At 41.1% G+C, this 25887-nt stretch overlaps 1 protein-coding gene across 1 annotated transcript in view; it reads right to left on the bottom strand.

Moving 5' to 3' along the window:
* Positions 1-884: 884 nt before the first annotated feature.
* Positions 885-25887, bottom strand: part of vwa8 (von Willebrand factor A domain containing 8) — a 66808-nt gene continuing 41805 nt past the window's right edge. Inside the window, exons 34-45 of the mRNA XM_072397363.1 lie at positions 24703-24854; positions 24113-24317; positions 23943-24024; positions 22166-22370; positions 15169-15277; positions 14154-14310; positions 10725-10833; positions 7934-8059; positions 7279-7437; positions 4415-4513; positions 3753-3991; positions 885-2340 (exon numbers count right to left, since the gene is read on the bottom strand). Of these exons, the coding sequence (XP_072253464.1) occupies positions 2232-2340; positions 3753-3991; positions 4415-4513; positions 7279-7437; positions 7934-8059; positions 10725-10833; positions 14154-14310; positions 15169-15277; positions 22166-22370; positions 23943-24024; positions 24113-24317; positions 24703-24854 (1751 nt within the window). The 3' untranslated portion in view covers positions 885-2231. The remainder of the gene's footprint in view (positions 2341-3752; positions 3992-4414; positions 4514-7278; positions 7438-7933; positions 8060-10724; positions 10834-14153; positions 14311-15168; positions 15278-22165; positions 22371-23942; positions 24025-24112; positions 24318-24702; positions 24855-25887) is intronic.

The raw sequence follows: 25887 nt of genomic DNA, 5'->3' as shown, positions 1-25887 counted from the left end.
TAGAAGAAGAAAAAGTACAATGGTAGGAGAGCTGAAAGTCCATGTTAATTCGGACAAAAAGATACCAGAACACAGCACAATGCATTGCAGTTTGTTGTGTATGTGGCTACGTAGCTACAGACTAGTCAGGGTATCCACGTTGACCCGTGTTCACGGCCAAAAGAGCAAATAATGTGCACCAGACCATCCGAACTGGACCATGGATCAAAAGAAAAAAGTTGGCTGGTGTGAAGAATCACATATTCTTTTACATCGTGTGGATGGTTGGGTCTGAATGCATCCGTTACCCATAGAAGCGTGGTACCAGCATGTTCCAGGAAAAAAGGCAAGCTGGCAGGGGCAATGAAAAGCTTTGGGCAGAGTTTTACCGGGACAGCTCAGGTCCTGCAACCTACCACCTACCTAAACATTTTGCTGATTAAAGGCACCTCATCATGGAAGCAATATTCCCTGGTGGCAGTGGCCTCTTTCAAAAATGGTTTGAGGAGCTCAACAACAACTTTGAGGTGTTGACTTGGACTCCCCATTTTCCAGATTTCAACCCAATGGAGGATGTGCAGAGCAAACAAAAATAATCCACGGAGGCCCCACCTCACGACTCATATCATGTTTTTTCCTGAAGTCTAATGGAGTCCATTTCTTAATGAGTCAGGGCTGTTTTGGTTGAAAAAAAGAGGGAACTACTCGATTTTAGGCAGGTGGTCAGTCCCGCTTTGAAAAGCATCTGTGAAAAGGTCTTACTATACCATAAATGAATAAATTAAAAAAACTCCTATTGTGAAGCACTTTAAAACTTTAGGGAAAATTTTAAAACTAAATACTGGCGTAAAACTAACCATTGTGATTAATTATCATTTTCAGGCAGCAGCAGAAAGCAGAAATAATCTCCAATAGACAAAAACTGGGAGGATTTAAATGAGCAATGTTGATTTATTTATTTAAATATGATACATTACCTGGTACATTGAATTATTAACCATGGACAATTAAATAACTATATCAAAATCTAAATGATCAGAATATGCTCTCATATGCTTTTTTAAATGCCTCTTAAACATTAGGTATCAACCACTATACATGTTAAATTTTTGCTTTTGAATTAATTAGCAGTGTGAGAGGCTGATTAATTAAAAACAGGAGACATCCCATAAATCAATACTGACTGACAGATGGTCAGACTGTTCTATTGATCTCATCAGTCCTGCATAGTAAGGCGTAAACGCCAACTATAATAGCCAGGAAAATCTGATATTGTGCTTGATGCACGTGGCACATTAATCTTAGCATGTAAAACTAAGGCCACACTGACACCACCAAGTCTCAGTTCTTTTTATAAATTAACCCCACAGTCGTCGAGGTGTGTGTGTTTGTGTGTGTTTTAGAAAGAGAAAGGCGAGTTGGAGGTCTGATAATGAAAGAAGAGCTGAGATTCCTTGCAGGACTGAGAGCGCACAAGGCGTCACAAAGTCCAGCCGCCAGGAAGGAAAGGGCTTGTGCATGTTGACATAGATGCTGTACGTCAAACCACGTGCGCACACACAGCAGGAGGTTGTGCAATAGCAGCAGCCTTTAAAGAGCGTGTGCAGTCAGGTGGGAAATACCCCGCTCGCAGTTCCAGCATTCCACAGGAGCCAAGTTAATGCTGCTCAACACATCCAAGTGTCGGTCAGGTTTGTGTTTTCCTGTGAACGGCTGAGTGTTTTTATGTGACAGCTGATAAACGAGGAGGAAATCCAAAAAAAGTGCGGCTGCTATGTCAAGCTCTGAACCCTTTCCTTTGACTTACTCACATCCAAAATAGTACACAGAGTGAGTGAGTCAGCACTATGTCAGTCAAATACACAATTAAGAACAACAAGCTAAACTGCGTTTGATCCCCACAAGGGATCTGAGAAAGACTCCAGGCATCTTAATGTCACCTTAGGCAGTGCGTGTCATTTCACAGTCATACTGACACAGATCACAGGTTTGTCGTGCAGTCTCTGTTCACAAAGGGAAGCTACAAAGGATCTAAACAATATTTAACTCTGTCATGCAAACACGTGGCTGTCACAGTTTTCTGACAGACTGAAGGTTTCTGTAAAACAAAAAAAAAAAAAAATGGAACCGTCCAAGCCCTAGACCTGATTCAGCGCCATTATCTGATATCATGAGAGTGATTTAAGGGCACACTGTGAAAAATCACTGCTAACGTTTTGATTTTGTTCGTGTATGTGAGCTGTGTGCTTGTGTCAGGCACTGGACAGCATTGTTGATGTGAAGATCTGCTGCAGTATTTGGGGGATCTGCTTGGTGTCCATGGCAACAAAGGATCTCCCTGCTGGAAGGGTCTTCTGGAGTCTGAAACAAAGCCAAAAAACATTTGGAGTTAAACTGAGGGACTGAACTTTAGCATCGGAAACATTTCCCAGAATAAGAACACAGAGTGGTGCTTGTTTGCCGGGTGAACTGGTGCAAGATTTGACATTTCTATTTGAGGAATTCAGCATATATAATCATTGTATTAACCCTTTGCTTCTACTCAGGTCAAGCATTAGGAAATATGGACGGGACCATCACCATGGAGGAAGACAAAGAGCTCTTCATTTACACCCACTCCACTGCACACAAAAGAAACTTAATATGATATTGCTGCTTAATATTTACTAAATATAACGCAGATTTCAAGCTTTTTGTGGTCAGAAATGCAGCCTCTCTGCTCCTCTTATATTAGTGGTCTTATCTTTTTTGAGCCCTGATTTTTGGTGACTCAAGATGTTCACTCAGATATTACAAGTAAGCTAGTTCACTACACAAGTGTGTTCATCACGTTTGACTGGTCCAATGTAACATTTTCACAGTACCAGCTCGGGGTTGGAGTTCAGGTGACACGTTCAAATGTCTTATTAAAACCATGTTGTATGTAGATACATACACAATATATTGTCAGTGATGTACATTCTCCCTGTTGCTTATGGACATCTCTCTTTTAAACAGTTTGTCCAATAAAGTAAGAGTAATGGCATGCGCAGTAAATAAATAAAGGCTTAAAAAACTGTTAAAAAGTGTCCACATGCTCACGTTTCCAGGACTTGTCAATAAATCATCCTTGTTCCTGTTTCCACACAGTGACATGAACTGTCCTTGACTTCACAGTAAATCTGACCTCTGCAGTGAAATAGTTTTTCCTTTAAGTTATCCATTCTTCAATCCTTCATTTTTTTCTAACCAAGAGCCCAGCGGCTCTTCAAAGGCTCTGAGCTGAGACTCACAACCCTGAGCGGAGGGGAACCGTTTCTGGCCAGGAGCTGCAGTGGCAATGAGGAGGAGGAGCGAACCTAGGAGGGCACTTTTCTGTGCACAACCTCTTTTCTCTCTTTAATCTCAGACACAACATCAAAGGTCTGCAGGACGAACAGCAGGAAGAATGTGAGGAGGCCTCTGCTTAACAAAACTGGATGGTCACTGTTCCACTTAACTTTGAAGGATAGTTTTTCTTGATTAGTTTTGGATGATTGGCTACAGTCATGACTGGATTGCTGGGCACTTCAAACTGACCCAGTTTATCACATGGGATGAGGCTGTTTAAATGTCCTTAGAGCTCTTTGCATCTCTGTGTCCTCTCATCCAGTTTTCTGCTCCTCTTTCATATTAATAATATAACATATATGTATATAAATAAAATGATATCTCTCTGTAGTCCTTTTCTTTTTCTCTCCCTTAACCCGTTGTTTTTTTAACTCCACCAAGATGAATCATGTCAACCACCTCACCTTTCAGCCTGATCGCCGAGAGAGCCGATGAAGATGGCGAAGGCGTTGACCTGCGGGTCGGACGTTAAGACCTGGGCAAAGCGCTCAGGCCGGATGCCATAGCGCTCCAGGTTTGCGTCGCTCAGCACCACCACAAAGTGTTCATCGGCCTCTTCTCGTGCAAGCTCCTTGATGCTGGCCTCTGTGCCCTCCAGCGTGTAGTCTCCACTCATACAGAACTGAGAGTGGGCATGCATGGTCTGCAGGACGGGCCAAATGGAACAGTTTGTTAGGAGCCTGCAACAGAGATGAGGCTACAGAGTTCTGTAGAAGTTACACATTTCTAACTTTACATCCTTGGATTATAATCATTTTAAGGCTTTCAGTATTCAGTCAGAACTGACAAATGTTTTTGAGAACCCAGCAGCTTCACAAAGTAAACATGAAATAATGATCCTTCCTATATACAATATTACCCTCCATGCACTATGTGATTAATTGTTAATGAACGCTGATGACTCAAACCGCAGTAGTTGAATATCCCAGTAAAACCCGACATCGTGACAATTCATGCCCTTACCATAAAGTGTAACCAGAAGGTAATACAAACCTTTTTATCTAATCATATATCCATGAGTGATAATTATTAACATAAGCTGACTGGACTGATTGTAAATGTGTACCTTGAGGACTTTGAGTCTCTGCTTGTTATTCTTGGGGACTTTGTCCACTGTGACCAGCTCGATGTCGTAGCCGTCGCCTGAGTGGCCCACTATGTCGTACTGTGTGGAGAAAACACAGTTAGAGTCTTTACAAAAAATAAAAAATAGAATGCAAGATGTGGGGACACTTAAACAAAATATTTGAAAATGTTACACAATTTTTATGCAACCTCAAGATGTAACATCCTCACACGGCACCTAAAATAGGACAACAAACTAAGAGCAAAGACGATGCTGCAGAAACATCAGATCGTAACTTATAGAGGGGCATTCTCTTTCCAACTGCTGCTGTATGTTCACCTCGTCAGAGGTGTTCATGCCTCCCATAAAGCATCCATCATAACTGGCTTACATAAGGCTCCACAGCATGCCAACTTGGGGCCCCATGCTGCTATTTCAGGGGCCAGGTATTACTAATATGGGATACTTCTGTTAAGGGCATGAGAGTGCTGGTCAAAGACATGCAACAGTCCACATCTCTGTTGTAATCCAAAACATTCACCTATTTAAAACCACCAATATAATTTCACTTCATCACACAGTTCTGACATGTAAGCTTGCTGTTCCAATTCTGGCTTGTGAGTCTGACTAGTGTCATAAATATGACATGAAACTATAAAGTGACAAATTCTCAAGGCTAACGTTGCACCGAGCCTCCTCTGCTTACATGCTCTGTTTCCAGCAGAAATGTAAGCATTGATGGTGGAAAACTTTAAGACTCCAAGTAGTAAGGCTCACAGTGAGGGTGTGTGTGTCCTGTGCGTAATCAAACACACTTTTATGGAAGGAGTGTTATGTAAAAAGAGCAGTTAGACCAACATGTGATGTGGCACACTGAAATTGTGTGTGTTATGTGATCAGTATTAGGTTGGGTTGAGTGTCACTTGGGGGCCGAGAAGTCTGACTCCCTTCCACTTTTTTTGCATACGCTCACGTCTCTGTGTCTCCTCTTCTTTCTGTGCTGTCTCCATCGTCCCCTTCATCTTTTCAACAACTCTACTTTCCTGGCGACGATGGACTCCTTATTTTCAACGAGACCGTGTCGACTTTGTCAACTCATTCCTTTTAATAACAGCATGGATACCAGCGCAACGTTTGCTTTACATGGTGAACAGCCTGAAGAACCTGGATTAGCAGCACTGTGACCTAAATGTGTTTTGAGCCATGTCACCATCCGTAGAGTCCTTGTAATGAGCATTGGGGAATAAAACGTATACAAGTCGGTTACCCAGTGCTCATTTACATCAATTCTGTAGCAGTGAGACTATGTTAGTCTTCATTACAACATCCTAACATCAACATAAAGAGTTTAAATAATGTTGAGGAACTTTGCTGGAATCTGTGGGCTTCAAACAGGCTGAGTTGAGCATCATAGTTTGATCAAGGAAGCTTGAACTGCTGACAGATGCTGTGGATGTATCAATAATTGACAGTTGTTGATATGATGGAATGTAAAAGTCTTAAAGTTGTCTTTTTATTACTTCACTGCTAAAATGTATCTGCATTTCTTAAATTCATTATATTAACCTTGTCTAGCTGGCACAGTTAAACATAATTAACTGTCGATAAGCTCAAAATAAGAATTTATTGAGCCGAATAAAGCACTAATCTAACTTCTAATTCAATAGCTGTAAAAAACAAAACAACAAAAAAGCAATATTTAGCAGCTGACCTGCGGGTCAGATGTTAAGACCCAGGCGAAGCGCTCAGGCGGTATACAGGTACCTGGGTCAACTATTGTTAACAGGCATCAATTTCCACTAAGAACTGGTTGTGGCAAAACAGAAAACTTATCTGGGAACACTCAATAAGGGCTGATGCTGTATTCCTTGATTGTCCTTGATTGTCGGAGGCTAAAATTTTAAACTCGGTACCGATACCAAGGGACAAAGTTGATACAAGTTTTGATACCACGGAGGAAAAATATAGATATATATATGCTATAAAATGCTTTTATAGCACAAAATGGAGCATAGCTTACAGTGACTTTAATGCAACACCCTCATGTGTTTCCATCTTTAAAAAAAATTCAATTATATTACGTTTTTTTAGGCACTAGTGGTGGGTCGACAGGAAAGGGGGCAGAGAGAGCTGGGAAGGCATGTGGCAACATGAGAACACGGGACACCTGCTCAAGTAGTTGAGCTATACGGCACCCCATATTTTCCATCCTGACTGCATGATTGGTAAATAAATTGTTGGGTCTGTATAAAGGGAAAGATAACTGTTCATAAAGGCTTTGTTTGTTTTTATAAGGCAATGTAAAAATAACAGTCATTTGTTAATATATTCTTCTCAATAAGGCACCGTAAGGCATCAAATAGGTCCAGGAGCCAAAAACCAGCATAGTACACTGCAAATAACTGTAGGCATTACGCATGATGACGTTATGTAGCTGTGCCTGTAACCAACTATAAGAAACTCATCATTTTTATAATGTTCTTAAATGTACGATCAAGAAGAAATGTGCTTAAAAATGTCATTATTCGCAGCTGAAGAGTTTTTTTTATCATTCATCATATGTTAACAGGGATCTTGTAAAGGCCTTGATACCTATTAACTGATGTGTGTTACAAAGACTTCTATGCAACACATTTTGTGTATGTTTATTAACTCTAGAATTAAATAAATTTAATTTCAGACAGAAAAGTCTTGTTAGTTGTTAGATATAATTATATTTTGTTATAGCTACTTATCACTTGTTACTGTGAAACTTCATTGTAGTTGCCACTGGTTTTACAACACAAGCACATATTTTAGTCCTAACATGTGAATAAAACATTAACATTTCCACGATAGATGCTTCAGCTTTGTGATGTTTTCACCTTGAACTTGTGCTCATAGCTCTCCAGAGCTTCCATGACCATGCACACAGCCTCCATTGAACGCTCTAGCCTGCCGTCCACGCCGTTGAAGCGGTACATGCTGCCTGACACATCGGCCAGCACCCGCAAACGCTTTGGCTTCTGTTGTGGACTGCCCAGCTGGAAAGAAGCAGAAACTCTAATGATTAAACAGAGGTAAAACACATACTTTAGACTGTGTTCCGTTGATTTTGGTGAAGCTTTCTTAAAATAACATTCAACAGAAGGCGAGGATTTTATAACTGAGTGTAATTATCTTAATATAGACTTTCAGGCCAGACCAAAAATATCCAACACTCTGGGCTAAATGAGTTATACAAACAAGGAATGCATATTATGGTTAATGTGTTTTCATGATTAGAGTGGGAACTACCTCTGTGCTGTGTGTGTGCAGGCTTATTCTAACATACGTGACAGCACAAGAAATGACAAGAAACTGCGTGAGCTCGGGCAGGAACACAGGGTGTAATAATCCCACACACACCACTGGAATGTACCATCGGAGAGATAAATGGTTGAAATTACGTGTGTAAGTCTGGGAGTGTGTTTTGGTGGTGAGACTGATCAAAATGAAGATAACCTAACTATGAAAATACATCTGCAGCGGCACACACACCTCTGGGTCCAGCTCGCCCCTGCGTTTATAAATGGCCTTCTCTCCAGTGAGTCCATCAATGATTTTAGCATCATCCAGCTCTCCCAGAGCCTGGTTCTTCAACCACTGCCGCTCCTTCCCTTTAGCCTGGAACACACACACAAAGTTTGAGTGCACTTATGTTTTGTTATTTGTGTTGCACCTTGAGGTCAATATAGACAATGCAATACATTCTCCCAGTTCAGCATCAGTGTGGGAAGGATTTAATTATGGTGGAGCTGTTACATAGTGCGAAACGCACGTCCTATGATCACACTAAAATGAGCTCACAGCTTGCATGTGCATACATTTCTCCCCTCTTACACCACCTGCCACCACATTTCCTGCCGCCCACGCCTACACAACAAAAAAGGGCCGGAGTCTGGGGTCGCTTTGAAGCTCTACCATTTTTTCTCTGGAAACTACGCTGCTTTCTGCCATTGTCACTTGGAAGGATGGAGGACAGAGAAAAAGCAACATCACTCTCTCCTGCCTTCAGTTTTCTCTCTGAGGAAGGAGAACTCCTTTAGAGAAATGTCTGACAAAAGAAGGAACTCTATCCGCCACTCCCCACCCACTTTAAGAAGCATATGACGTGTGCTCACACAAAAGAACAAAGACATAAGGAGACACAGGTCTTGTGACGTTACATCACTGATAAACATTGACATATGCAACAATAGCTGTCACTTTTCTGTAGATAAACAGTTGACGGGATGTATAATTTGTACTGTGGAAATAGTTCAGTGCTTTTTCCCAACACATATACTGCACAATAAGTAAAGTGAGGATGCTTTAATAGAGACTGACAGGAACAGTTTCTAAGTTAATAAAAAGTATCATAACCATGAGATAAATATTTGACACTTATCGTGTCCATAATTGCAGGCAAGTTGTTCAAACCATCCTGGAAAACTGCTGCACATCTTCTGTGTTTTCAGTCTTTTTAGGTAAATGTATCAGTTTCCGTGATGCTCAGATCAGGGCTCTGAAGTCACACTAGTTGCTTCAACACCAGTCCATTGTTTTCCCAGGATCAAATACTGTAGCGTCATAAAAGCCTCTCTGAAATAGGCATCCTTTGACGTCAGAGCACCAGAGCACTGGCCATGGGAATATTTGTCATTAGGAAGTTCAGATTTAAGAACAAATGACAGAGGTCCTCGAAATGCATTTTCACAGGAGGAAAGTCACAGCATTAGACCTCGTCCAACAGAAATCCTGGTTAGGCAGCATCATTTAGTTACAGCATCATTACAGTTACAGCTAACTGCACACAAGATACCAGTGGTCCATACTTGCCTCCTCACTAAGCTAAATGTTTTTGTTGAAAAAGACATCGAAAACACACCTAAGTGGTTCATATATGCCGAGCCCAAAACTAGGCTAAATTCCGTGAAAATTTGGGAGATGTCTAGACCTTTTTTGAAGACTTGATCAAACTTTTGCATTTCGTCTACAGGATTGCCATAAATAGACCTTTCCTTACATGGGAACTGAAAATGGGTACTGAAGTCGAGACCTTTACTACTCCAGCACAAAGATTTAAAGAAACTTTACTCTGAAGAGCCGGCCTGTCAGAGTAAAGATGACAGCATTGGTTTCTTAAGTTTGCTACAATTTAAACGATGACAGAAATGTTTTAGTGCACTGCAGTTCTGAGATCTTTGTGCCTTTCCACCCACAGTATATTTCTGCATGACCGCCATCTTCTGAGAAATCCTAGCAGGTTATGACACCTCTGGAACGCTTAAGTACTGGGAAAGACATGTATTTCATTTTATTTCATTTTATTATTTAAAGTAATAAAACAAAGGTAAATATCATTTGCGAGGTGAATATCTGCCCAGTTACTACTAATTTATACCTCTGAGATGCTTGACAATGTCATGTTTTTATAACAGGAGAACCAGTCCATTGTTGAGACATGGAGTGGGATTTCCCTGAGGCAGATGGAAACAATACACTATCCGTTTATTGAAATCTTGTCATCTATGTTTAGGGGTAAGGTGTGTTTGTATGTGTGTGTGCGTGAGACACTTCTTAAATCACTCTTCAGGTATGGCAAAAAAAAATAAAATGACTTCATGGCGTCTCGCCTGCTGGGACTGGGATAATCTCCATCATCCTTACAGAGAAAAAGAGGCCCTGGGCTACAAGGACGAATACAAACAATAACCCACGTTCATGTTCAAAGCTAGGCTGCAAACACCTGGATGGAACACACACACACGTGCATTCACACACAAAACACCCACTCACCACAACACATACAAACAGAGCTTCACACCTGGATGACAGAATAATAGAGCAAGCCTCAGTGCCACTGCTCTGTAATCATTGCTGCATGCTACATGATTTTCCTCTCATCACAAACACACACACACACACACACACACCGGAGGTGCTCACCCTATGACACTCAAACAAAAGGAGGAAAGTGGGAACCAAAACAATGAAATGGATACAATATCATGTCCTTGATTTTGTTTTACAACCACTCCCTAAGCTTTTGATTTTCACTCACGTCACCCAATCAGAGGGTTCCTGGGTGACAGGTCAAAAAATGGTCATCTGCCAATTTTATGACCACACAACTATTGTTTTAACAGCTACTAGCAAATGTTGAAACTTATATCATGTTTTCTTTCTAAAAAAAACTCGACCTGTAGATCAGCGCTGCAGGAGGAAAGATTAAAGCAGTTTCAATGTAGAGACTCGTCATTGTGTACAAGCAAGCCCTAAATGTGATGACAAGTGCAGTCGCGCTGACCTGTAAGCTGTCCAGAATGATGCGAAGCGACTGAACTTGTCTCCTCACCGCGCTGGAGAAGCGCTCGTATGTGGAGGCATCGTACTCGCTCATGTCAATCTCCTTCAACCTGAGACAAAAACATAAACAGGCAGAGGAGACACATGTTTCGGCATGACTTCAGTTTTTGATACCGATTTAAAACCCAACTCAAATAGTTTCTTCTCAAGAACTTTGTCCCTGACCTGTTTTTAAAGCATATTGGTCTTAGCAACTTAACAACAGATTTACATTAAAGGTTGCAATGCAAAAAAAAAATGGGAAAATGCCTTAATCGAGGCTCTATGACCTCCCCTGGCGCAGCTGGGAAACGGTTAGGGCAGGATTAGGTGTAAAGCAGAGGTTGCCATGGCGATCTAGAAAGGTTAAAGTACAGCCACCTTCTTGACACTGAAAACTCTGGCTTTAGGCTCAACATACCTCGCTAACCTATTAATCTTGCTTGAATGATCTCTCCTCTGGACACCTGTGTAGGGGTCAGTGCTATTAAACACAGAGCTCTGTGCAAGAGTGTGTGTGTGTTTGCCCCCCAAAAAAACACACCTGTGGACATGACAAGACTGGTGGTCTGTGCCCCCTCAGTTAGCCTTATTGGTGTAATCCCTCTGTGCAGGTACTAAAGTATCACTTACACACAGACACAGAATCCTCCACAGATATGGTAAGGGTCCCACCTCTATCATGAAGACTGTGTGATAAGAGTGTGTGTGTGTGTGTGATGGAGAGATTTGGGGGGGGTGTGGGTGAAATCTCTGCCAGGTGTTTGAAACTTTTGGTGACAACTAGACCATGACCACCACAGAGATGCAGCGCTGTGACTTCAAAACCCAGGCTGAGATGGAAGGATGATGGAAAACCGCAGGCCTAATGTGTCACAGGCTGCAACAAATCTGTGTGTGAAGGTGTGTGCAGCATGAGAGGAGTAGAGCGAGTTGTGTAGACTGCATCGGCATCAGCCATGCCATCAAAGGAGATCATGCATGCACATGCGCGCGCACACACACATACACACACACCCAAACCCAAACCCGACATCTGCAGCGAGGACCTGATCTAAACTAGATCATCGCCAGTTGATGCATGACCTCTTAAAAAAGACTCAATTAAAGAAGCTAGTTCAAAGACAGGAAGTATTCTCATAATAGGTGTTGTTGAAAGTGAGTTTGGATCTTCAACTTGAAATTATTTGTGAGGTCAATCTTAAATCTCAGAACAATGACAGGGTAGCTTCTGGAGCTGAGGTAAAATTAAAATTAAAGCCAAATGTTGGACTGAGTGATGCATAATCTGTCTTCATTTAATATTTCAAAGATTTTATATTAAGATCTTGTGTTGTGCATTTTGCCCTTCCGTCTTTCTTTTCTCTTCTTCCTCCTTGTTTTCCTCTTCTTTCTTCTCCTTCTTGCCTCTTCTCATCTACTTTTCTCTATTATTTTTCTCGTCTTCTTTTAATCTCTCCTTTTAATCTTCTTCTGATCCCCTCATCAATCAAACATAAATAATATACATCTGAAATCAGACAATGATCATTCCAAATAAACAGAGCGATCACACCTACATATAAATACATGTCTTTGTGCAAACTCTCCATCTTGGATTTGTTTCTTTGCAAGAATCTTCCACAGTGCCTTCACACATGTTCATGTATAGTTACAGTAAATAGCCTGCTTCTGGTGTCGCACACAACATAATTCAGTTCTTTCTGACCTGTGCACAGTCTTTGTTCCTCGGCATTCCCACCGCATCATGTCAGAGAACTAAACAGTACGTACCAGAGCTGCTTCCTCCACACATTCCTGTAAATGGATGTGTGTGTTAGGATGCATGAGAACGATGTGGCGAACAGACACTCTGGTAACTATTTCCTTTAAATTCTTGAACCTTGACTCAAACATAGGAGAGCAACAGTGAGTGACATGATTCTGTTTTTTTTTTCTCAGTAAGGTGGAGGCGAGGTAGCATTTCACACACAGAAACCACAAAAACAAGGACTTAGGCCGACACTCCCTACAACCAAACATGCTGGACAAACAGCAGCCTTCCATCCACAGGTCCTTCCTCCCCAAAGGCCACGGACAGCTACAAAGAAGCTGGAGTTTTATTTTGTCACAGTTTTATTTAGCCCATTATGATGCATTTAATTAGAGAAGCAGGCTGGTTAGAAAACAATTCTTGTTTTTTTACTGTGGTTTTGTACCTCATTTTTCAAACTTTACAAATATACATTTGTTAGTCCAACTAACTGCATGCTGTGATTGTCTACAATTAACTGGCATACATCTTTTTTCTTGTCATTTTTCTAAAAATGTATGACATCTGCTAAACAACAACAGCTGGCACAACACTCATTAACTCTTTAACCATATTGTTACATAAGCTCATGTATTTTTCTGATATTTTCTTCTTACTACAAAAAAATTCCTCACTGACAGAAGATATTTTTGTTGGTTTTGAGTTCTGGTTAACCAGGTGACTTTGCTTGTGTGTGTGTCACATACTTGAGGATTTCTTGATGGATAATTGTTGACTGATGCTAAACCTGAAGCAAAGTAAACAAAGGACTGTGCACACACAACATGTTGGAATAAGCCTGACAGAGTGGCCTTACGACATGGAAAGAAAGGAAAACCAAACAGCCCTTTACTTCACCTGCTGTATTAATGAACATTTAGGAAGCGTAAAAGAATGAGCATGTATGCACAAGATATTAAGAGTGCTAATTGGAATGTGATAGACAGGCAGAAGACGGGAAGGTAAGGAAATTAGAGAAAAAAGGTTAGCGGTAGAGGGAAGACGACAAGAGACGAAAACAGAGGAGATAAACAGAGAGTGGGAGGAGAGGCTGAGAGGTTGTCCTCTTAGTGTGAAAGCAACCAGTGTATGAGGGGGGCCATGCAGGAAAGGGGGAGTGGGCAGGGGGGAGAAGAGAGAGTAAAGACTGTTTGAAGCAAGAGGGAACAGAGACAGCCTTCATGGTTGAGTTGGTGAAAGGGATGCCCTCTCAACCCTCAGCTCTGATGTGAATGCACACACACACATAAACGCAGCCCAGTGGGATCCACCATTATTGAGTTCAGCCATCCAGCTGGGGCAGCGCAACCTGTCATTGTTTGCCCAGGATGGGGCACCATACCTGGGATGGCTGACTGATGCTGCAGATGGCCCACACACATACATTCACACATACAAACGCACTACCACCTGTTCCATATTACACCTCTCTTGAACCTCACTTTTGGGAAGTTTCCAAAGCGGAAAAGGACATTCCGTCCTCGACAAGGTTTCCCACCTGTGGAGCGAACTCACACCACTGTGAATATGGATTATTAGTTAAGACCATATCACTACTCTGCACCAACATTCTTACAATGAATTTCATGCCTTTCATACCTTTCTTTAAAAGCTTTCTCAGCCATTTCGCGAGCTGCTCTGAGGACCTCTTCTGGAACAGCATCTTTTTCAGCCTGGGAAACTTGGTAGACTTTGTGCCCTGCATCCAGGCGATAGGGGCCCCCTTTGCCTCCGAGTCCTGCAGTGTCTCTGCCACCTAAAGGAAAAGCAAGTGTCACTGACTTTAGAAATGGATTAAATGAGTATTAAAATTGATGTGTATTCACCAAACTTGGTGCGTACCGCCTTTGGAACACCTACGACGCAGTAAGATGGCTTCATTTTAGATATCTTGTATCATTTTACCTCGACCGGTCAACAAACTTTTGTCAATATGGTGACACCAGTGCAAACCTCTACATCTTGTTGACGGTTCATCCAATTGCAACAAAATTAGACAAAACCACAAACAAGGCTGTCATGTTTAATTAAAGTTTGCCAATTGATATTTCATTTTATAAGATATGTTTACACTTTTAACAAGTCTGACACAGTTTAGCTTGTAAAAGCTTGCCCGAACCGCATTTTCAGACTAATTACTCTACATATTATGTCTATTCTTTACAAAAGTGGGCACACACAATGCTTTGATGACTTGTTGATTGGTCATCAATTGCACGTGCAGGACTGGGAAACAATCTTTTGAGGGTGTTGTCGGTTAAAATAACTCCTGCAACTGTTAAACACTCAACTGTACTTCGGTTTTAAGAGCTTTCAGCAATCACACTGAAATTTCCAAGAAACTGCTCTTTGTAGTTTTGCCTGCAGTCACTAATGATCATTTTACTGTAGGAGCATTGGCAAGAACCGTGAATGTTGAACTACTACTGATCTGCGCTTTCAAAACTTATTTGCTCTTGATTGACTAATAGATAAACTCACCATTTGTTTCACACCTAATTACCTATCTTTACTTCTAGCAGTTGCTCTATTCAAGCAAATTTTAAGCTATCATCACTATAGAAGTTAAGAAGGTGGAGGTTCAGTGCCAGATCCAGTAAGAAACATGTGTTACCTGTGCCTCCCGCCCACTGGTTTCCCCCAAAGTGAGGAGCATTGTTTGCATCAATCTTGCCATGTTTTGGAGCAGAAACATCCAGGCCACTGTCCCTTTGGATTGTTATCTGAAAAAAAAGGATTTAAGCAGTTTGTAAAATGTAGCATATACAAGGTACTTAGCCGATTGATCCGTATTTAAGATTCTAAGATGAGAAAATTCACACAGTAACAGTTTAAAGACTCCCTGAAGGTTTTTTTCTTTAAACCTCCTCTTTGTGTTAATGTAATTACATTAGTATGTGGGAGCCATTAACAAGCCTTAACTGTTTGTTATCTACCACACAGTGAAAGCAGAATTAAAGGAGTTTCTATCTCTAAGGTCTGAGCTCTTAGCAGAAACACAAAGCAGGCTCTCTCTGCAGGACAGCGTTGGCGAGGAAAGGAGTGAATGCACAAAGAGGTTAACGCTACATTTTTAGCTGTATCTCTCCATCATAGCCAAAATCAGCACTCTGGCTCTCACACTGAGGCGAGGCGGCCGGCCAGAGTCTGGCACACATGAAAGAACAACAGAGAAAGGGGTAGTTCAGTGTATTCTCTGTGGTTCGGCTGCATTCTTGCGTACTGCAGGAATCTGAATGTATCTGTGGGGGATGATTTTCTTGTAAAAACTGGATGGATGGCTCTGAGTGTGCAAGAAATTATCATCGCTGTTTTTGATTTTTTTACTTTTTGTTTTTCAAAAGATGCACAAAGACTTATCAAGACAGTGCAGAAGTTCAACTGAGAAGGGCCCCTCCCCTCCTTGTACTGACCCACTGTCCACACCTCAAACTGACACACAGAGGAGCTCAGAGCTCCAACAAGAGGCTGCTGTATCAGCAGGCCTCTCTATATATAGTTCAGATTAACAGTGAGTCTGATATGCACCATGTCAGATTATAAGGACAAGATAATACTTGACATTCAGTAACACCACGATCATGTCTTCAGACCAGCTGTATTTACCGTCGACAACATGACGCATGAGCTAATCTTCTCTGACCATTCTTAGCTGGACAGTAAAAGTCGGGCAGGGTCTTTAACAAGAGAAACATCCTCAGTCTCATACAGCTTCTTTCTCATCAGATTTTTTTGTATTCGAAACATACTGGATGTGATCAATCTATCTTTGTTGACAGGTTATGTACCAGCTGTAATTAAGCCTGTAAATAAAAACAACTATTGATCCAGGACTGGTAGCCAATTATAGACCTAATGTTCCCTTTATTACCATTTGCAGAGAAATACTCTGTTTGAAGAGTTTCAGGCATGATTCAGGGCACTTCATAGCACTGAAACAGCATTAGGGAATGTTACACAGGATGGGGGCTGTAGCTCAGAAGGTAGAGAGGTCATTCTTTAATTGGAAGGTTGATGGTTTGATCCCCAACTTCTCCATTTCACACCATAGTATGCTTGGGGAAGATAATAAACCCAACACTGCCAATCAATATGTTTCAAACTGACAAGATGCACCGTATAACAGCGATAGCTAAATTAATATGATTCTAATGGAAAAGCCTTGTTTTGTGGAAAAGGGTCTGTGCTTCTCCTGTTGGATCTCAGTGCTGCAGTTGATGTTGAACGTACCTCCCAACCAGTCTGAGGCAGATGGCCAACCTCTATGAGTGTGGCTTTGCAGAGGTGTCTTCCTGTTAAAAGGGAGTTTTTCCTCTCCAATGATATCCACAACTATCTCCTATATGTCAGTACAAACTGAGCTGGAGTTTAGACGGGATCCATTGGATTCCTTAGCGAGGCAACTTTTTATGAATTCTGAATGATACATCTGCATAGTCTAAACAAACTGAATTGACTTGAATTTATGTGTAGCAACAGAGCCCTCCATTACTCCAGTATTAGTAACAATCCACATGTTCTGGTGGATGAACCAGTATTAAGCTCAGTAACCAGAGAGACCTCAGTCCCATAGATTTGTGGTTCGGTAAAGGGTCAAAAGTTTGAGCCACTTGCATCACTGCAGATCACCTTCAGCAGCTCACCTCAACCATGTGACTGACTGTGATCTGATTACAGCCCAACGCAAATATGTTTGGGCATGAGTCACACACCACGTCCAGCGAAAACACAGTAACAGAATGTGAGCTCTGCTGCACACATGTCTGTATCCTGCTGGGAAGTGAAGGTATGCCCCTGATGCACAGGAATCTAGCTACAGACGCTCAGCTGCTCTGGCTCTAACCCATCTCCTTCTGTTCGTGATAGTGATTATGATCACTTGATAAACAGCATCAAGTCAAACGGTGGCCGGTCCCTGAAATCTCTCTCTGTCTCCAAAATCCATCTGTCAGAGAGGAAACTGAGCTAGCAGGATTTCCTCATCTTGTTTCAGTAATCCATCCATGTCATCACGCCGGTTATAGCTAAAACTGTCACGCTGGTGACAGAATGACACGACTGGCTCATCACGCTGATAATGGACTCCATTCTGACCTTGTCAAAACCAGTAAATAGGTGACTAATGTTCTAATTTTGGGTTAAGAAAAATGATGACAGATGGCTTATAGCTTCCCCAGTTTGAGCTCTGAGAGGCTTTTAGAGCTGTCAGACTCGCTTCATGTTCTCATTCTGGATTTGAACGACTCACGAGGCATCCGTGCACTGCAGCTGCATTATGGTTATGGTTTCTGTGTCAAAGTTTAATGTCTCGATATTTTGTACTTCAACTGGGGGACTTTCTTTCTTTCTTTCTTTCTTTCTTTCTTTCTTTCTTTCTTTCTTTCTTTCTTTCTTTCTTTCTTTCTTTCTTTCTTTCTTTCTTTCTTTCTTTCTTTCTTTCTTTCTTTCTTTCTTTCTTTCTTTCTTTCTTTCTTTCTTTCTTTCTTTCTTTCTTTCTTTCTTTCTTTCTTTCTTTCTTTCTTTCTTTCCTTCTTTCTTTCTTTCTTTCTTTCTTAGCAACGTCAATGGAAAAGACAAGTTTGAATATGATGACAGTTGGTCATAAGTTTGTTCAGTGGAGGTTGGAACTTAAAGCAACACTAGAAAAGTGTGTGAACCTTTTTGAGTGCACTGACTTTTGCTCTGCACATTCCCAGGTCGGAAACTTCCCTAGAGTGCCTGTAGACTGAGATACCATAGTTCACAACATCGGTTTCCAACCCTGCACCGCACCATTTTGCTGTGCAGTCACTTTACATTTTTGTGGGCGGTTGATGGTGTCTTTGTGGCCCCTTTAGCATGATGTTAGATTCATGTGAATGGTTGGACAAGTGCAGGGCTTACAGAGATTTGTTTGTATGACAGTGTTGCATCTGACAACTGTAGGGTGAGCCTTACTGTTAGTTACTTACTGAGGTTACTGTAATGCAAAGACATATATTTTGTTCAGTGTTCTGCCTCTTTAATGATGCTTACCTAAGGATAAAAACAAAGTTTTAAGGAGCATCTGACAAACAGCCATTAAATAATTTAAATGTTTTAGAATTGAAGGGAAGTGAGACACTTTTCACTTGAAATATGAAAGTCTCACTGATGTTCATGTGCAAATATCTCCAACGGTCTTCCTTCAGGGAGTAAGAAGTGAGTACATTATCATTCATTATGTTGCTGTTGCTACTCGTCCCAGTGTTAAGTATTAGTTAACGTTGGCAAGTAGGACAAAAAAGCTAAACAAGAAGAAGAGAAGGACAGACCGAGAGAGTGTGGGTGGATGGTATTATGGAGGAAATCTGACTTTTATGACTGTGGGAATCGGCGTCTTACCCCCTCCCTCCTGTCTTTCTGTTCTTCACCCTTTGAGTCTGTCTTTCTCTCATCTGTGGTCCACGCCTGGTCTTGTAGGATTAATAGCCTCATAAATTTCTGAATCCCCCTTTAGACGCCTAAAGACATAGAGTGATTTAAGGGTGATACTGTGTGTGTGTGTTTGTGGATGAAGTCACACGTGTGCTTTTTGTGATTAAATGCGTGCCCCAGTATGAACCTGAGTGCATGTTAGTATGTGCTAGGAAAAATGCATGCCTACGCATGAAATTTTGAACATTTGCAAGTCTGTCAACGGTATATGAGGGTGCCTATGATTTATTCTGAAACAGTCGATGCTTCTGTGATTTTTCCAATGTGGGATGTGTTGTACGTTCAGATGCTTCAAAACTAAACTTTAATGCTTGGAAATGAAATGATGCTCATTCACAGGTTCATGACATTGTTTTGATGACCTGCTAGAATTTAAAGTTCAACAACACAGTTCAGCACTTGTTTTCACCCTCTACCTTAAAGTCTTTCTCCAGGTATCAATTATGTCCTCATGATTTACCTTTTTCCCCATGGAAATAATGTCTTCATGCCTTAAAGGTGGATGTGGAACTTGAGGAGGGGCCGCATTACAAAAAAAAAAAAAAAATTACGAACTTTGCTTTGGAGCATATATTTGGATGTCTGAAGTAAAGACCAACTCAAAAACCTTAGACATAACACAACTTTGTCAATTTGTTTGGCACCACCTTGGTCTGGAAATATATAATTCTGTGAGATGTTAAGATTTCCTGGATAATTTAACATTACAGAATCAGCTCAGAGTAGATTCCAGTCTGCACAACCTAATGCTGCATTTGCTATACCTCTGGAAGTCTAAACTACTTTACTTTGCTATGAATAGTATATTCTCACCCGCAGTTAAGACAGTTCTCTTAAGAAAACTAATAATGCTCCATCTGTACTTTGTATAAAGTTTTACACCCTGACTTGGAAATCTGACCTCTCGTTGGCAACGGCTTTAATTATTTTTCCAGACGTAAGTTCAGGGAATTCCAAGTTCCCACTTATATCGAGTGCAGTAGTGGTAGTGCACAGCTTTTCGGCCATTAAAAAGAAAAACTCTGTAAAACGTTGCCCATACCAGCCGCATTTCTTTATGTTAGCCGCTAAACACTTCAATAAATTAAGAAGGAATGGATAAACAGTGAAGCTCTGGGTTTTGTGACGCAGGAATAATGATGTGATTTATCCAATGCTGGCTGTCACCTTACTTCAGCGTTTCTATTTGCAGAGCAGTGTTTAACAACCTGGGCCACTTCAATGCATGATTTGCAAAAAGATGGTTCTTAAAAATGGATCACTACCAACTATTTGTGGTCGAACTGAAGATGAGGGAACTGTAAGTATTTTAGAATAAAAGTATTTTCCTTGCACTCTTGTGGTAATAATATGTTTCAGGGTTTGCTAAGTGTAATTTCTTTCCAATTTTTTGTTTCCATGGTATCATAAAGCTGTGCTACTCATCTCAAAGGAGGAACACTCCGTGGAAGAAAGGGCTGGAGGGGGCCGAGTGGCTCGTTCCACCACCTAAAAAAGGGCGCCACGAACAGAGCTGTAAAGACGCATCTAAAAAGGGAACTGCAATTGAACCAAACCAAGTGCCTGTCATTTCACCAATAACTCAGGAAATTGTGTTAACTTGTGAAAAAAAAGGAGAGAATATGTCTCTTTTAAGGGGAAAAGAAATAAAGGAAGGAAAACACAGAGAAACATGCAATAGATGTTGTCTGTTGCACAATGCTATTCGCATATTTGAAGAAGAGTGCTGAACTTTGAAGGAGCAAGCATGTGTCTACATGTATATGAGAGTAACTGATAAGCTTGCTTTAGCAGGACAAGAGCAGGGAGGGAAAATGGTGGCAGGTGGCCAACCACACCACCAGAATAAAAAAGATAACATACACACTGACATACAGGTATAAACAATCATGCGTTATGTGTGCAGACAGATGACAACTGATGTGTGGTTGGCATCTGTGTGCACACTGCAGTAAATGTGTAAGATCAGACCAAGCCAGGAGGCGCTTTCTAGGAATGAATGTAGGCATAAAAGTGGGGTAATATATAAGTAACTGGAAGGCACGTTCTTTGCTCAATAAACTTATCAACCATCTGTGAAAAGTGAAAAGGTGAGGAGAAAGTTTCCTATCTTTTATTACTTATTCAAGTAGAAATAAATCTGACTGTTGAACTCTGCAAGTTATTTCGCAAGCATTCCATGTGGGCTGTTTGCAAATGTTTAAGCTCGTATGGACTTGACTTTTGTAAACAGTTTGGTAATGTGACATATACACAGAAAGTTTTAGGCTGGTGAAATACAGACGAACCGCTGTTGCTTGCAGAGAGCTGACATGGAGCACAGGCAGCCTCTGTCCAACTCTGACCTATGGTGGGCTCAAGGTGCCCCATCAAAGACGGCCTGACTACTGAGGAATCTAGGCCAGAGAGAGGCCCTGTTTGCTTTGCAGGTGTGCAAGGTGTAAGGGAGTGTTTCTATCAATGACTATAATTTCCCTTAAAAGAACACCTTATAGTATTGTGATAGTTTTTGGAGCACCAAATGTAGAGTTTATGTATGTGTATTAGCTATTCAAAACCCAATAAGTCGTTTCATGTTGAGATGATGAGAGATTGCACAGTCTCTGATAAGAGACATCAAGCTTAATAATCAGTCTCTGTGAAAGCATCATTTCAGGTCATGTCAGGACTTCTCTTCCTTCACTGCCTTGTGCCCAACACAGATCTGCAGATAATGCATCTTGAGTCTGCAAGGCTACATTATCTGAGGAATGTCTCTGACTGTGTGCACGTGGGCACCTGAACAATGCTGTCTCAGTGTGAATGGTCTGAATGTTCTGACCCACACTAAGGGTCAAACCCATTGCATCACCACCACAATGCTCCTTCATTCATGCTTGTCAACATTGGGAAAGCTGTACAGTGGTTATATAGTGCTGTACACTGAGTACAGAAATACATTTTGGGGCTGAAAACACTCTGTCCCTCATAAAATCGGGAATGTTCAGGGAATACTCTGAAAGAAGGAGGAAAACATGCAGAGAGACATCAAGCTGAGACTCCGCTCACAGCAGTTATTTTTAAAGTAGCAACACCCCTCAGTGGTGTTTAAAGAAACTGCAGGCTGCAAGCATTTATTTTAATTATCCAAGCTAGACACTGCTTTGTCATATTACCTGTATGGGTCTGCCATCCTCTGTCCCAATCATGTTCCTCCACTCCATCAGAGACCGCTGTAGGGTGTCCAGTCCTGTCTCCCACAGCCGGACGTACCCACCCATATCTACTGTGACAACGCTTCCAGAACCAAGAGCAGCTATCAGCACATCGCATTCTGACACCTTGGACAGCCAGCTGGTGTAGGGAGACACAGTCATTGACCTGCCAATCATAAATATGAGGGAAAATCGTGATATTAGCTTCTTAGAAAAGTTTTCACTGTGGAATGCCATTCGTATTAATATCTATTACAAGGTAAGGGAAGTGCAGATGGTACCGATAATGCAATGAGAGAGAAAAAAAAAACGAGATTCTTACACTTACTTAAAATTTTATTTAGCTGCAAATAGAATGAACCCAAAAGATTTCAAGTTATGTCTTTATATTAACTTGATTTAATTAGTTAATATATATAAAATTTTGCATTTCGGTCCCACACCACTCCAAAAAAGTTGGAACGGGGACAATTTAGGACCAATTATAAGGTAAATAGAAAAAATCATTTTGGTGTTATTTCAAACAGGTGACGGCTATCATGATTTCGTAGCAAAGTAGCATATCCATAAAAGAGGAGCAATGATGTACAGAGGATTTACAGTTTGTCCACAAATGTCTGAGAAAATCATTGAACTGTTTAAAATCAATGTACCTTCAAGAAAAATTGGAAGGGATTTGTATTTCTTTTTGCACTTTTTGAAAAATATTCAAGAAATCTGGAGAAATTTCAGTGTGTAAACGAAAAGGGACCAAGCCTAAACTGGACAAGATGCCACTGCATCAAGAACCGTCATTTATTAATAGCTGATATAACCACATGGACAAAGGATTACTGTGGGAACTTACTTTGCTACAATACAGAGTTACATTCACAAATGCAACTTTGAACTTTAGGGCTGCAGGGGTGTAGTGGTTAGCACTGTCACCTCAGGGGATTCCTGGTTCGAATACCGGCCTTTCAGTGGAAAGTTTGCATGTTCTCCCCGTCGAAGCGTGGGTTCTCTCCAGGAACTCCAGCTTCCTCACACCAAAAACATGCATGTCAGGTTAATTGGTGACTCTAAATGGTCCCTAGGAGTGAGTGTTTGTCTTGTTCGTCTGTGGCCCTGTGATGGACTGGTGACATGTCTAGGGTGTACCCCGCCTCTCGCTCAATGACGAATGAGTTAAGCTCCAGCCCCCCCCACGATCCTGAGTTGAATTAAGCGGGTACAGAAAATTAATGGACGGACTATGCAAAAAAAGAAGCCTTATATTAACGTCGTCCAGTGGCGGGATCGACCATTTCACAGATCATCACACAGTGTGGTCAGACCAATCAGTATTCTAGAGCTTTGTTGGGTGAAATGGACGCCGTGTGCTCTGGATCAAAGACCAAAAGGAGCCTCCAGACTAAAATCAGCAACAAATCCATGGTGCGGGGTTGTATACTAAATAAAAAGAAAAGCCAACATAAATGGTATGGGTTCATACTGTGTGCAATTGAATAAAGTCAAAGTTAATTTAAGAATGTAAAAAATCCTATAATGACTATAAAACTAAAAGAAACAAAACAAAAATATGTAACGGACTATACAAACTCCTTTACGTTTATTTGTATTACATTTATTTGTATATCTGATTTGAGTTTTTGCACTTCAGTGCATTTCTGCCTTTTACCACAAGGTGGTGGTAGAGTATGCAGATTCAGGAACTTGGCTTTGCAGACTGAGCCACAGTCAGAAATCAGATGTTTACCTGGGGACAGGAATATATTTGAGCTTTTTGGAGTTCAGATCTGCCACCTCCAGGTACGCTGATGTCATCGGAGGAGTAACATCTGAGTGACAAAGAAGCAAGCATTTACAAACAAATTACATTTCCATTCTGAATCTATTCATGACCATCTATATGATCTGAACGCCGACCTTTAGGGTAGATCTCTTTCATTGGCACTTTGCTGGGTGGAATGGCTCGGACCACCTGATTGGCTGAGAGCAGACTGACACAGTTCTCCCGTTTGGCTGTGCTGCTTTGAAGCCCGCCCTTGAAGAACATGTGAGCCCCACTTTCACTGCTCTTCATCGCTGTTAGGTCAACAGGCCTCTTAAAGCTGTACACCTCATTAGGGGACTGGTCAAGAAAAGACATCAACAACAGAATGTCACCACTCATAGATGAGTCATGCAACTGTGTATTCGAGCTGTAAAAACATTGATATTCTTCAGATCAGCTTGACCACCCACATTATGAGCATGTGACTAAATCAATCACCCTACTTTGTTTCATGTCCTCTGCTCATGTCATCAATCATCTGGGAAAGCGTCCTTTTAAGTGTTGCGGCATTTGAAACATGAAATATACTGAACTACAAATGTCCTCTACTTTGTGTACATTCTCAGTAAAAATGTAAGTTTTGAGTCTCTCGTTGGTATTTAGAATGCATGCAGTGCAGCATTCCTGTCACATTATTAGCTCAACCTATGATTAACTTCCCCATATCCACTTGTAATCTCACCATGAGGTCTGGAAAGCCCACAATGATCCGTGCAAATGAGCTGGTGTCAACCAGCAGACGATTCGGGGAGACAATCTTCTGGCCAAGAGCAGTGCTGAGGTTCTCATTGGGTAGCTGCTCACTAGACACCATCTGTGGTATCGACACCTCAGCTGGGATGGAGAAAGTAAAAGGACCAGACACAGTGAGAGATTAATGAGCAAAGACAAAGGAAAAGAACAACAAAAACACCCCTTAAGACCTCACAGCATCTGTAAAATACCTTTTTTCACGTTTGCTAAAATTGTCACCATAAAGGTTACACATCAGTTGTAACATCTGAGAAAAGCTTCATGAATTGATTGCCCTGAGGGCTTAAACATTCAACATAGTTGCTGCTGCCAGTCCAACGATTGTGAGTATATAATTATGTAAGTATAATGAACATCATCTCAAATTAAAAGCAGTTGGTTTCAACTGGAATCTCTGCGACCACAGACATAAACATGGAACTCATTTCTACTCCAGGAAAATTCCCAAAGCAAGGCCTGAAAGCAGATAAAAGCTGGGATGTCTGGTTGTACTTCAGAGTGGGAACTGTCAGAGAAATTAAGGTGGCAAAGACCTGAATCGATGTTCTGGTTGTATAGGGACAGGTGTGACTAACCTCTTCTGATTTAAATTGAAAACTGTAAGCAAATATAGTACAGAATCCACTATGCAGCCATTTGCTATGTGAGGGGCCATTAGACAGTTAAAATGTTTGAATTGTGGACTCTAATAAGCTTTTTCCTATTAATCAATTTCTAACATTTCTAACATGAAATATTTGACTCGTAAATCTGGGGATCAGGATTACAATGGTGGGTTACAAGTGAGATTAATCATCCATCACATCGTCAATCATGAACTGAATATGAAAATATTATGAACAAATCTTAAATGTAAAGTCAAAAGACCTGCTACTGTTCCTCTAAGGTTGTCATGACTCACTAACATCCAACCATCACTCCAGTTGTCTCTGTGAATGGTGAAAAAGTCTGTGAAAATTCATGTTTGCTCTTAGTTTGTAGAACTTTCTCACTCTGTTAAAGCAGTTGAAAGCTTTTCAGACATGTTTTCTGTGTTTTCCAGCCGATCAAACAGTCTGTGGCCATTGAGTGAGCTGTCTTTTTTTACCAGAGTCCAGTCACAAGTCTGATGACA

Source organism: Leuresthes tenuis, unplaced genomic scaffold (genome assembly GCF_036924035.1).
Source record: "Leuresthes tenuis unplaced genomic scaffold, fLeuTen1.0.hap1 SCAF_12, whole genome shotgun sequence".
Lineage (NCBI taxonomy): Eukaryota > Metazoa > Chordata > Actinopteri > Atheriniformes > Atherinopsidae > Leuresthes > Leuresthes tenuis.
Note: the sequence above shows the minus strand (reverse complement) of the source record. Positions and strands in the feature narration are given on the sequence as shown.